This window comes from Mustela nigripes, chromosome 1, assembly GCF_022355385.1.
Source record: "Mustela nigripes isolate SB6536 chromosome 1, MUSNIG.SB6536, whole genome shotgun sequence".
NCBI lineage: Eukaryota > Metazoa > Chordata > Mammalia > Carnivora > Mustelidae > Mustela > Mustela nigripes.
Window position 1 is genome coordinate 15131141 of NC_081557.1, and position 14432 is coordinate 15145572.

General features: G+C 38.1%; 1 protein-coding gene and 1 pseudogene across 1 annotated transcript; both read right to left on the bottom strand.

Annotated features, from left to right (window-relative positions):
- Positions 1 to 4839, bottom strand: part of LOC132010727 (olfactory receptor 4C15-like) — an 8996-nt pseudogene extending 4157 nt beyond the window's left edge.
- An 8329-nt stretch (positions 4840 to 13168) lies between these two features.
- On the bottom strand, positions 13169 to 14131 carry LOC132010786 (olfactory receptor 4C6-like). Its single transcript, XM_059388689.1, has one exon. It carries the CDS (start codon positions 14129 to 14131, stop codon positions 13169 to 13171), a length of 963 nt encoding a protein of 320 aa, XP_059244672.1.
- Positions 14132 to 14432: the final 301 nt, after the last annotated feature.

Sequence of the window (14432 nt, forward strand, 5' to 3'; positions counted from 1 at the left end):
TTCAACTCACTGTGAACTGCAGGAGAGGAAAATCTGTTCACTTCTCCATAAGCTTTGCTTCAGCCCATCTCTTCTAGAATCATGAAAGTTGTTGAAGCCACCTAAAGGCTTAGATACATGAACTATGTAGGATAGACAGACATGAGCCCTAGCCTCACCATTATTTGCTATGTGATGTTAAGCAATTTTCTCACCATATTTAATTTCCAATTTTCTCTTAGGAAAAGTCAACCAGTAATAAAAATTTCTTTTTCTTTTTCTTTTTCTTTCTTTCAACTTTCTTCTTTTGAATACTTTTTTTAGAGAGAGAGAGAGCACAGGAGTTGTTGGGGGGAAGGCAAAGGGAGAGAAAGAATTTTAAGCAGGCTCTACACCCAGTGAAGAACTCCACACAGGGCTCAATCTCTTAACTATGAGATCATGACCTGACCTGAAATCAAGAGTCAGAAACTCAACTGACTGAGCCATCTAGGTGTCCCAAATATATATATATATAATTTTTAACATTAATATTCAGTACTCCCTTTCCAAATCTTAACTACGCTTCTAAGTCAATGTAGAGAGGAAGAAAGGAAAGAAGGAATGGGAAGGAATTTTTGAATACATGTCTTCTGTGTTTTCTTTTTAAATGTGTGTGCCATCCATGGGGTACTGGGTGGTTCAATCAGTTAAGTCTCTAACTCTTAATTTGGGCTCAGGTCATGGTCTTGGGGTCATGAGGTCGAGCCCTGTGTCAGACTCTGCATTTAGCACAGAGTCTGCTTGTCCTCCTACTGTCCCCCTCACTCTGCTCCTCCCCCTACTTTTTTCTCTCTTCTCCCTCTCAAATACATACATACATTCATACATATATACATACATCCATACATAATGTATACACAAGTCTTTAAAAAAAGATGTGTGCTGTTCCACATAGCGACACAGAAATATGTGCCATTCTTCCTATCCACACAGAAAGTTGTCTGAGAAAAGTTATAAGCTATCAAAGATGATATAGATTGCATTAAAAATTACTTTTCCCATGGAAAATCATGTTACTACCCAGCACTCTGGAGGATAGTTTGCAAGGAGATCCTGAAGTGGCCAAAGGCAAGAAGCTGAGTCAACAATCTCATGAAAATTCTTCAATCTCTGAGTAAAAAGGCCTTTAGTGATCATTAAATTTCTTGTACACCATAAGACTGGATGACATTGAGGTTCCAAATTCTGTCAAAACAATGCCAGAGGAGTGCCTGGGTGGCTTAGCGGGTTAAAACCACTGCCTTCAGCCCAGGTCATGGTCCCAGGGTCCTGGGATCGAGCCCCGCATCAGACTCTCTGCTTAGTGCAGAGCCTGCTTCTCTCTCTCTCTCTCTCTGCCTGCCTCTCTGCCTACTTGTGTTCTCTGTCAAATAAATAAATAAATAAAATCTTAAAAAAAAAAATGCCAGGATTTCCTGAAATCACTTGACTATGCTCATCCCATCAAGAAACTGTGTGGAAATAGAACAAATGCCAACTGAGGTTTGTCTTTTTTTTTTTTTTTTCAGCATAACAGTATTCATTATTTTTGCACCACTCCCAGTGCTCTATGCAATCTGTGCCGTCTCTAATACCCACCACTTGGTACCCCAACCTCCCACCCCCGGCCCCTTCAAAACCCTCAGATTGTTTTTCAGAGTCCATAGTCTCTCATGGTTCACCTCCCCTTCCAATTTACCCCAACTCCCTTCTCCTCTCTAACTCCCCTTGTCCTCCATGCTATTTGTTATGCTCCACAAATAAGTGAAACCATATGATAATTGACTCTCTATGCTTGACTTATTTCACTCAGCATAATCTCTTCCAGTCCCATCCATGTTGCTACAAAAGTTGGGTATTCATCCTTTCTGATGAAGGCATAATACTCCGTAGTGTATATGGACCACATCTTCCTTATCTATTTGTCTGTTGAAGGGCATCTTGGTTTCTTCCACAGTTTGGCGACTGTGGCCATTGTTGCTATAAACATTGGGGTACAGATGGCCCTTCTTTTAACTACATCTATATCTTTGAGGTAAATACCCAGTAGTGCAATTGCAGGATTCCCAACTGAGGTTTGTCTTAGTTTAAGCCCCCTCTGTCCTCATCTTAATATCAATCAGGGCACTGATTTAAACTCTGCTTATTTAAAGTTGTATCTTACAAAGGAAGGTTTCCAATGAATAATTCAGAAATGCTGGCTATATAAACCCAACTGATACAATGAAAATTTGAGGAGAGAAATTATTTTAATTGGATCAGTAATAGTTCAGGGGTGCCTGGGTGGTTCAGTGGGTTAAAGCCTCTGCCTTCGGCTCAGGTCATGATCCCAGAGTCCTTGGATCGAGCCCCACATCAGGCTCTCTACTCAGCAGGGAGCCTTCTTCCTCCTCTCTTTCTGCCTGCTTCTCTACCTACTTGTGATCTCTGTCAAATAAATAAAATCTTTTTTTTTAATAAAGAGATAGTTCACAATTAAAGTTCAGATCACTGGGAGCAAGACTTATTGTTTTCAGAGAGTGGAAGAGGGAACAGAGTGTGAAAAATGAGAAAGTGCATAGACAGCAGTGGCTTTATTTTCTACTTGAATTTTGTATATACATTTAATTATATTTTATATAAAAGATTATAAAATATAATTATATATATTATAAAAAATTTATCTATATAAATATATAGTATAAATATATATAAAAATATATACATGTAGGGCACCTGGGTGGCTAAGAGGGTTAAGCCACTGCCTTCAGCTCAGGTCATGATCTCAGGGTCCTGGGATCAAGTCCCGCATCAGCAGGGAGCCTGCTTCCTCCTCTCTCTCTGCCTGCCTCTCTGCCTACTTGTGAACTCTCTCTGTCAAATAAATAATAAATAAAATCTTAAAAAATATATATATATATACATGTATGTACATATATACATATAATTGTATTTTATATAAAATTATATAAAATTTAATTTTATACATATTATATAAAATTTTATATATAGAGAGAGAGATACCATTACCAAGATCTAATATCAGCAATAACTACATTCCTTTGCCAAACTTTACTTTGATGTCTTAATGTTACAGATATACTTAAAGGGGCATATGGGAAGATACCTCATTTATGCACTTATTCAACAGTTATTCACTGAACTCCTACATAAGGATGTTCTAGATTATTATGATACATAATGAACAAAAAAAAATTCCCTGCCTCAACTAGAGCATACAGTCCATGAGAGGAAACTGACAAAAAAAAAATAAAATAAGAAAATTAAATTATATCAGCATATCAGAAAGCAATAACTTTTCTTGAAACATAAAAAAATAAAATAAAATAAATAAGAGTAGATGGGGAAGTGAGGTCATAAAATCCAAGGTATGAGTTCCTCTTTCAGAACATAGTCATATGATGTACGATCTCCTGTACTGCTCAGTTTATGAGAATTCTTGATCTCTTCCACCCTTGAGTCCTGACTATTGTCTTCATTGATCACAGAGATCAATATCCTACACATAAGTTTCTTTTAACTTGAAATAGCTTAAGTTTGTTTCTAATCTCTCAGATGTTTTTTATCATTCCTCCACAAAGATTTACCAAAACATGGGATGAGTGGCAAGAGTTTTGATGGGTAATTTCTCTTCCTAATCTTTCACTGAATCTTACATATTAAGTAAACATAATCTCCAACACTTTTTAATTTACTATGAATACTGAATTACCAAATCAGAATTGGTAAGTGATCTAAGTGTGAAAATATTTTTCCTGGCACCATATTACTGGCTTTTTGTCTTTTTCTTTTTCTTTTTCTCTCTTTTTTTTTTTTCCCAATATATAAGCTCCTATTAAAGAGGACAAAACACACAAAGATTTTGTTTGGAATATCTGATTTTTATTCTTCACAATTTTTTGAACTTCAATGTTTCATTTGTCTCTACAAACCACCATTAGTCTGTTTCATATTTTCTTTATGGCATTTTTCATTTCCCTATTCCTGAAAGTGTAAATAAAAGGATTGAGCAAAGAAGTTAGGATGGTGTAAAAGACAGTCACCATTTGGTCAAAGGAGAAAACAGGTGCAGATCATGCATATACAAATATGCAGAGGACAAAGAAGAAAACCACAATAGAGACATGAGATCCACAGGGGGAGAGAGCTTTCCACTACCCTTCATGGGTTCTCAGAGAAAGCAAGATGACAACATAGGAGACAAGCAACAAAAAGAGTATTATGATGCAGATAGACCCACTGTTAGCAACCACCAAAAGGCCAAAGATGTGTCAGTGCAGGCAAGCTCCAGTAATGAGTACAAATCACACATGAAGTGATCAATGGTATTGGGGCCACAGAAGGGCAGGTGGAGAGTGAAGAAAAATTTTATCATGGAATGCAGAAAACTCGCCATCCAGTCTATACCATCAGAATGCCACAGAGCCTATAGTTCATGATGGTTGTGTAGTGTAGGGGCTTACAGATGGCCACATAGTGGTCATAAGCAATGGCTCTGAGGACAATCACCTCCACCCCAGCAAAGAAGTGTTCAGCAAAGAGCTGGGTCAAGCAACCTCCAAAGGAGATGGTTTTCCTCTCATAGAGAGAGTCCACAATCATCTTGTGGGGCCATGACAGTGGAGAAGCAGGCATCCAGGAAGGACAGGAATGCCAAGAAGAAGTACGTGGGGGAGCCAAGGAGTGCTGGGCTGTTGCTGATGGTCACCACAATTAGCAAGTTGCCCCTGACAGTTGCAATATATCCAAACAAAAATATAACAAATACTGTTTTCTGAACTAGGATTTTGTGAAAGCCCCAGGAAGACAAACTCAAGTTACAAAGTTTTGGTTTTGCATGATTTCCAAGGGAAAGCTCAAAGCTGCCAGAAGGACCATGTAGAGGCTACAATTATGAGAAAGAAAAATGTGTTTCAGTCCAGTGTAAAGTGATATAGTCATCATTAAGAAGTTGGTGCATCTACATGAAAAATTATCTTCTGTGTTTCTAGCATCACTGTGAACTCAAAATTCAAATTTGTTGAAGGTGGTAGTGGAAGCTCAGGAAGAACTGAGGAGGAGAAAAAGGATTATTAAATACTTTAAAATAGCCAGAGCTCTAGTAGGGGGGAAAGGAGGTACCCCCACGTGTGGAGAAATAGTTTATCTCAATTACCAACTCTAGTTACTTAGCAGTGGCTTCCTGGAGTGAACTGCTGAGAAGGATTCTAAGGAAAGGAGCATGACACTGGAGTTATCATGTCCACCCCTGAGCACAGAATAAGAGCAGAGTACATTTACATGCTATCCCTGCTAGAAGTTTGCCTGATCTGCAAACAGAAGAATAACATTCAGGTTAAGAAGCACTTGCAAATCATGGCTACTCTCAAATATTTCTTTGAACATCTGAAATGAACATAGCCTTTAAGGTGAGTTCATTCATTCCTTATAAAAGAGAAAGATACATGGGAAAGTTCCATACAAACACAGAGCAAGCATCCATGTGTTGAGTTGCTTGGTGGTTGTTTTTGTTTTTGTTTTTTGTTTTCTTCATCATTTTAAAATAAGAACTGGAATTTAGAAGGGGGGCGGGGAAACCTATACCAGAGTGTTGCCATGTTTATTAAGTTAAATAATACCAAAACAAAACAAACAAACAAAAAAAAGTTCTAGGCCTAGTGCCTTGGATACAGTCCATGTTAGGTCTTATCCTCATTGTACTGGTACGAAACTCATGCATACAAAGATAAATTTGAGAATAGATGTTAGATCTGGGATGTTAATAGAGAAAATTTAGTTCTAATACCCAAGTCTTTCCCACTGTGTCAACAGAAAGGAACAAGACCTTTCCTCTCCTTGCAAGAATGAAGAGCAGGTTGGCCTTTCAATTCTCCATCCAGCTGTAGAGGTTTAAGCCTTCTGATTCCCTTGTTCATGTTTGGATGAGGCCTTTTGATGAAGAACACAGAATAAATGAATTTAGAATCAGAAGATAGTGCCCAATTACTTAAAGATACGATCTATCAACAATTTGGCATTATTTTTAAGCACTGTCTACACACACAGTAAGCTTCAAATATTAGATCATCATAAGGTAAAATATGTGGTTTTATTTTAAATCATGCGTTTTAAAAATATACTAATTCTAAAGTTGCAGTGAAAATGCTTTATTCATGCAATCATTTGCAAAATTCCTTTCATTATTTCCAGAATGACAAACATGTTTGTGTTCCTTATAGTAGTAACTCCCACACTAAAGGTTATTCTAAAAGTGAAATAGGGTGTTAACTTTTATAACAGAAGATGATGTCATGTAATTTATAATAGTGAAAATTTAGAAATACCTAACGTGGTCAACAATAGGAGGATGCTTCTGCAATTCAGGCTATGACAAATTGATAGCACCTGATGCTGACAGTGAAACACTAATTAATAGTGTGAGGACATGAATGGTGAAGCATTTTTATAATGTGAAAAGAGAAAAACAACAAATGCATAATAACTCTACAGATGTGTTAATATAATCAAAATCAAGATGTGAACATACAAAAATAATAAACTTTTATTTTTAGTAAGTATCTAGAGAGAACTTTATGAAATTTTAAATCAAAAATCAAATTTATTTAAGATGATTTATTTATTCTCGAGACAGATTATGAGCGGGAGGGGCAGAGGGAGAGGGAGAGAAAATCTGAAGCAGACTCCAGGCTGAATGCAGAGTTGGAGGCAGAGCACAATCTCAAGACACTAGATCAGTCACCTGAGTTAAAAGCAATAATCAGATGCTTAAGCCAATGGATCACCCAGACATCCCTAAAAATCTTCAAATCCACAACACCATCATTTTCCATCAACTTAGCAGTTCGGGGAAAAAAAAAAAGGAGAGGGGGCTTGAGAAACATTTTATCAAGTGTCCAGTATAATTAATTTGTGCAGGTGGAACTCACATAACATAACATAGTTTCTTAAACTAAAATTGTTAAACTGTTATAAGCTTTTCACCAATAGAGGTATCATGGCCAAAACTTTCCCAAAGATTCAAAGTTCTATCCTTTCTCAATAGCCATACTCTTCAATACACTGGAGGTGCACCAGAGATTGCTCAAGGATCCTCCTAGCTGTAAACGGAACTGTGAACCATCTCCTGGGCTGTGACCTGGGAAATTTTGCCTCCCCACTCTCCCCTTTGCTCACTATTTCCTTCCCACTCATTTTGGCACAAAGCTAATTCTAGCATCAATCATTCTGAAAATAATAGAAATTCTTGTTTCAATTTTCAAGTATGTTTATAAAACTATATGAGAATCCTAAGAATTCTGACATTGGAATGTTTAATGTCTTCATTAATCTCTCCAACCCTTTCCTCATGTGCTTCTAGATGCCTCTCTCTGTTTTACTCAACTCCCTTCTTTTCCCTCAGCTTATCTTCTAGATCACTGATTCTCTTTCTGTTTCATTTACCCAGACTGTTAGAGTATCCAGTTTAGAATGCAACTCATTTTTTTCTTTTGATTAAAGATTTTGTTTATTTATTTGACAGAGGGAGATCACAAGTAGAAGGAGAGGCAGGCAGAGAGAGAGGGGGAAGCAGGCACCCTGCTGAGCAGAATTTCTCCCAGGATCCTGAGATCATGACCTGAGCCAAAGGCAGAGGCTTACCCCATTGAGCCACCCCCCTGCCCCTAGACTGCAACTCATTCATAGCATTTTTTTAATCTGACCTGATTGGATCTCATCTCTGTCCTTAGAGATTCTATTGTGACTAATACTTTATTCAAGCCTAGCTCTTGACTTTATGATTGCTCTCCTGAATTATTTCTCTGACATCTTGCTTATACCCATATCCATTAGTTCTGTGTCAGAGGACATTAAGGAAAAAAGAAACAAACAAGCAAAACTATATGAGGAATTAATAGTATGGTCACCATTGTAAGTAATATTCTATAATCCTATTTGAGGCTAAATTTAAGATTTTATGCACTTATTAGTATATTTTAGCCACATATGGATGTCTTTTTTTTTTTTTAAGATTTTATTTATTTATTTGACATACAGAGATCACAAGCAGGCAAAAAAGCAGGCAGATAGAGAGAAGGGAGGAATCAGGCTCCCTGCAGAGCAGAGAGCACGATGAGGGGCTCGATCCCAGGACCCTGGGATCATGACCCGAGCAGAAGGCAGAGGCCTAACCCACTGAGCCACCCAGGGGCCCGGAAAGAATAAAAAATAGGATTACATGACTAGGACGTAAATAGGTATATGTTGCATTACATCAGCATTTGGATTTAACCTGAAGATGAAAAACTAAATAAGTTCTAATTTCATTAGCCTTGATGTATTAGGTACTCCTAAACCTCTGAAAAATGTTTGCATTCTAACAGCTGCTTATTTATTGATAACATATTATTGTGTCAAGTGCTGTCCTGTGAACACCACGTGAATTATTTTGTTTCCAAATCCTTTGAGATGTTTTATATATGATCTACATTAAAAATGAAGATTTAGGGTGAAAAAAAGTTATACAGCTGGCCCAGCGGTGCACAGCTAAGTGATAGACTAATGCTTGCATTAAACTTGGTAGCTGGACAACAGCACCATTCTTTTAAGTACTATCTCACACTTTAAAATCCTCTCTGAAAATGCAAAAATATGCATTATAAATCTCACCATTTTTCAGTTTCTTGAAAATTCTGGTGATGGTAATCTCTTATACCGCACAGAGAAAAGCCCCTTCAATGGCTACCCAACATGTGAAGTGTGTCCCAAGTCTTACTTGTACATATAAGAGGGAGAGGAAGAGTAACTCTGGCTGACAAGGTAGAGAATGTTCCCCACTACTTATCAATCTTCAACATGGTCTCCAGGAAAAAAGTAAAGAAGCAAAAGTTTCCTTCTTGGGGCACCTGGGTAGCTCAGTGGGTTAAAGCCTCTGCCTTCTGCTTGGGTCATGATCCAAGGGTCCTGGGATCCAGCCCCACATTTGGCTCTATGCTCCGCAGGGAGCCTGCTTCCTCCTCCTCTATCTCTTTGAATGCCTCTTGCCTACTTGTGATCTCCGTCAAATAAATAAATAAAAATCTTAAAAAAAAAAAAGAAAGAAAGAAAGAAAGAAAGAAAGAAAAGTTTTCTCCTTGGTTTCCAACTGCAATTTAAGTTTCCCTGAAAGGTCATGACCCTATGGAATTGCTTCTCTGTTCTCACCAGGGTTTGGCAATTTCACATCAGTATGATTTTTCAAGATGCAGTTTCCTGTGGTTTGATTTAATCAAGTATTTGCAAAACTTTAATGTCTCCAACAAATTAAAGTTTTTTCTTTTCTCCTTTTCCAAATTCTTCTGGGTTTCCATTTGAAGACGCTTTCCATTCCCTTCATATTCAGGAATACAAAACTGTGCACTGGGATAAAATACAAGATCTCTGTGCAGCATTAAGACAATGTGCACATGTGCTTACTAAATACAAGAGCTGAGTCCTGGGATGAAGTACAACATAATCCACAAGGACCTGTAATGTGTTGGAAGTAGAGTAGCAACAGGTGCTTGTTAAAGATTAACACATTTTATGAATAATGTGCAAAGATGTATAGTCTAATCTGAAATCTACTTTTTATTCCTCAGTACTTAAGCTATATATGTCATCATTTTAAAACTAAAGGACACAATTTTTAAAGATTAAAGAACTTTTTCTCTTTTCCATTTTTTTGTTAAAAGAGAAGGAAAGGCAGGTCTGTATACTCTGAATCTAGGTAGCCCTGGGGTTGAAGCTTGAGGGAAACTTATACTTAGTTCATGATGTCCCTTCAGAGAGGGCACATACCCAGGAATCTGTTGTTCTACACACTCCTGTATCCTACCTATTTATTTTTATTTTTTTTAAAGATTTTATTTATTTATTTGGCAGAGAGAGAGATCACAAGTAGGCAGAGAGGCAGGCAGAGAGAGAGAGAGGAGGAAGCAGGCTCCCTGCTGAGCAGAGAGTCCGACGCGGGGCTCGATCCCAGGACCCTGGGACCACGACCCGAGCCGAAGGCAGCGGCTTAACCCACTGAGCCACCCAGGCGCCCCTATCCTACCTATTTTTATGTCTATTCACATCTGACAAAAAGAAGCAGTATTGAATTGATTCATCAGAAAAATGAACCTGCAGAAGCACTTTGACCGGTGGTATTGAGGGACAGGTGTTATTCCCCTGTGGTGTTAAGGAACAAGTATTATTATCTTTTCACTAACAGTTTAGAGAGATTCCCTGAGCAGAAGAACCATCTGACCAGGACCACATTCCTAGAGAAGCTGATCCTCTAAACACATGACTCAACAGCAGGACTCCAGCAATTATTTCTGGAACTCTGGACCCTACTTCAAACCACACTTGGCATCTTCCGCTTTATTCCATGCCCTGTTTTCTCCATCACTAATTACTTGATTCTGTTAGAGGAAATGAGAGCTGTAACACTGAAATAATAGTGTGAAGGTGGGGGAGACAGATAATATAACAAACATGCTATTTGTTCAAATATTAGGTGAAATTTCAAAAAACAGACTTACAAATCAAAAATGAGAGAGGATAGAGATAGAGACAGGCACAAAGAAATGTATGAAATGAGGGGAATTGGTCCAATTGGTCCAAATGTATGAAATGAGGGGAATTGATCCAATAAACCATTCTACCCTCAGATTTAAAATCTTGCCTTCATCATTTATTAATATACAAAATCTATACCAAGTTGCCAAAGATAGATGGCTTAATCTCTGGGCCATTTCTTCCATTCGTTAAAGTTCTTTATTAACAGGCCTACAGAAAAATGTTTACAAAGCAGAGCTTTATGGTATGTTCTGGTTTGTAGAAGATCCTGTCCCCTATCTCTATGTCCCTCACACTGGTTTTATTGCCAAGGATGTTCAAACATAGCTACACATACATACAAATTTAAGAATCAAGTTTATCAATTTTAATGAAAATATACTTTGTCATTCTGGTGAAGGGGTGTTATTAATTCATTATAGAAAATGGTATCTCAAAATCAGGGCCTTACTGGGCAGAGCCAGTCAAATTTACCAAAGGTCCACTACCTAGGTGAATATCCAGGGTGAGATAGAGTGAGTTACTGCTGGAGTTCTAGAATTTCAGGGAAAGAGGAGGTACTTTTGTATTTGCTTATTGTCTGATTAGAACACAGAAAGATTCTTCAGTCTTCTGACTGGGATTAATGATGGAGTCCATAAGATAAGAAATGAGGAAAGACTACTCAAACTTGGGACACAGATGTCACTGGTGACCTTGAAATGAGCATTTTCAGTGTTAGGTACTGAAGTATCCCTGGAAAATGTTTAAAGAGAATAGAAAGAATTGGATAACAGGCATCAAAGAGCCTCTTAGGTTTTGCTACAAAGAGGAGGAAATGAAATGGAGTAGTATGTGATAAAGGAAATAAGATCAAGGGAAGATTTCATTTTAAAAATAAAAGAATTGACAGACTGCTTCTTTGCTGAAGCAAATGATCCATCAGTAAGGAAAATACAGGTGAAATAAGAGATGCCTTTATGTAAGTAAAATGGAGGTGAGGCTCAGAACACAGATTGTAAAGTGATTGGTTGCCTTTGGATAGGAGGAAGGATTATGTGTTTATTGGAGATGGTAAGAAGGTGGTATATAATTGAACAGATGCTGGTAGATTGATAGTCATGACTGTGGAAATGTTCTTCTGATGATTTAATATTTCTCAGTGAAATAGGAAGCAAGTTCATCTAATGTTTTTCCATTAATTTCATGCTTGCAATAGTTTTTTAAGAAGATATTTTCTCCAAACTATGACACCATTTTACTCTATTTTGCTATGCAATTGTATCATGAATAGTACTGAAATGTTCAGTTCTTATAGAGAGAGAATCATATGATTTATAAGCTAACATTAGTAACAGCAAGTTCCTATAAAAAGGGAGTAAGATCAAAACTTGTTTCAGATGTTACTGTTAAGAAGTCAATCTGAGGGCTTTTAAGGGGCAAGGGGTGGGAGGTTGGGGGAACCAGTTGGTGGGTATTAGAGAGGGCAGGGATTGCATGGAGTACTGGGTGTGGTGCAAAAACAATTAATACTGTTATGCTGAAAATAAATAAATAAATAGATAAATTTAAAAAAAAGAAGAAGAAGAAGTCAGGCACTGGGGGTTCCTGGGTGGCTCAGTGAGTTAAAGCCTCTGCCTTAGACTCAGGTCATGATTCCAGGGTCCTGAGATTGAGCCCTACATTAGGTTCTCTGATCCCCAGGGAACCTGATTCCTCCTCTCTCTCTCTCTCTGCTTGCCTCTCTGCCTAATTTTGATATCTATCTATCTTTCTGTCAAATAAATAAATAAAAATCTTTTAAAAAATTGTTAAAAAAAAAAGAATACAGGCCCTGAACTCCGAAGTAATATGATTAACAAGAAAGCTATTTAATATGAATGAACTTATAAGAGTTAAGAGAAGAAATTTGCATTCAAACTGACAGGTACTAATTTCAACATAAATGGTAAAAACAGCTCTTACCTATTTAATAGAAGATGGAGCTTTTGGACCTACTTTTGACAGTAGAAAAATTCCCAAACAGAGTACAAACATTTGAGGCTAGGAATATCATTAAGATCCTTCCAGTTCTGTAATTCTAAAATTAAAACAGAAACATCATAATCCTAAATTTTTTACTTATAACCAGTTATTTATGCTGCCGTGGGCTTTTTGTTCTCTTTTGACATTAGGCAAAATGAAAACAAGTAAAATGAATCCAGGAATGAAGAGGCAGAGAATAACTAAGGGGAATGACCAGGGAAAAACATCAGGAGAGACTTGTTTACAAAGATGTGGAAACTTCACCTTAAGGAAGTAAAAATAGGAAAAAAAAAAAAAAAATGAGATGGAGCCAGCCAAGCAATAGCTCTGGGAAAGAGAACTTCAGCAGCAAGCAGAGTAAGAACAAACAAAAACATCAAACCAGGACTGGAATTATTGAAAATCAGACTTGAATTAATTAAAAAAAAAAAAGGAAGAGGAAAAATGGTTCCCAGAGTCTTCTAAAAACAAGGTTGGAGCAAATGTACTAGAGAATTAGGAAAAAACTTGATTATAGTATCTTAATCTGAATGGCACACATAAAAGATGCCATTGACTCTAGGGCGCCCAATGATTTGGAATGAATGGGACTTGCAGGAACTCATTATCCTTGTAGGAAAAATCTTTCCTTAGCACATAAGCCAATGACATCCAGTGCCACTCGTTTCATCAATTTCCTCATGGCATTTTTTACCTCAGCATTCCTCAGGGTGTAGATCAATGGATTTAACATGGGCACAACAATGGTAAAGGACACAGCCATTGCCTTGTCTATGGGGTAAGAGGCCACAGGCCGCACATATAGGAAAATGCATGGCACAAAGAACAAGATGACCACAGTGAGGTGGGAGCCACAGGTGGAAAGGGCTTTGTGCCGCCCTTCAGAGCTACAAGACCTCAGGGAGCAGAGGATGACCACATAGGAGGTGATGAGGATAAGGAAGATGGTCACACACATCACCCCACTGTTGAGGATGACTAAGAGACCGAGGGTGTGCGTGTCCATGCAGGCCAGTTTCAACAAGGGAAACAAATCACACATAAAGTGATCAATGACATTGGGGCCACAGAAGGGTATCTGATACATGAAGAGAAGCTGTATTGCTGCGTGGAAAACTCCCCCCAGCCCGGCCCCTCCCAGCAGCAGATAGCACATGCGAGAGGTCATGATGGTCATGTAGTGCAGGGGCTTACAGATGGCCACATAGCGGTCATAGGCCATCACGATGAGAAGGATGATCCCCACACCACCAAAGAAATGTTCCGCAAAGAGCTGAGTCAGGCAGCCTTCTAATGAGATGGTAGTGGTCTTGGAGAGAGAGTCCACAATCATCTTCGGGGCAATGACAGAAGAGTAGGTGGCATCCATGAGGGACAAGCAAGTAAGGAAGAAATACATAGGTGATCTCAGACTCTGATTTGTGATCACAGTTACCACAATGAGTAGGTTTCCCAACACTGTGGACACATACATGGTTAGAAACACAGCAGAGAGTATTTTCCGCAGCTCTGGGTTCTCTGTAATGCCCAAAAGAATGAATTCAGTCACATTGTTTGGATTCTTCATTTACTATGGGCTGATATAAGCACACCACTCTGAGATAGAAAATCTACAAAAGAATATTGTTTTTAATTAGTAATCACTAAGTGTGTTGGACAAGTTTTACACTGTGTCTCAGACCCTCTTGACCTGCTTTTTTTCTCCAGCCACTAATATGGCCACCAGTTGCTAACAGTATAATCTCATAACAGCTCCATTTTATTTGATCCCAAATGATACAGGGAAAGTACCCCTCCAGTAGTAAAGTTCTTCTGGCTCTGGATACTTAGCAGAGGCTGTCTGCCCTTGGGTGGAAACACATTGGAGA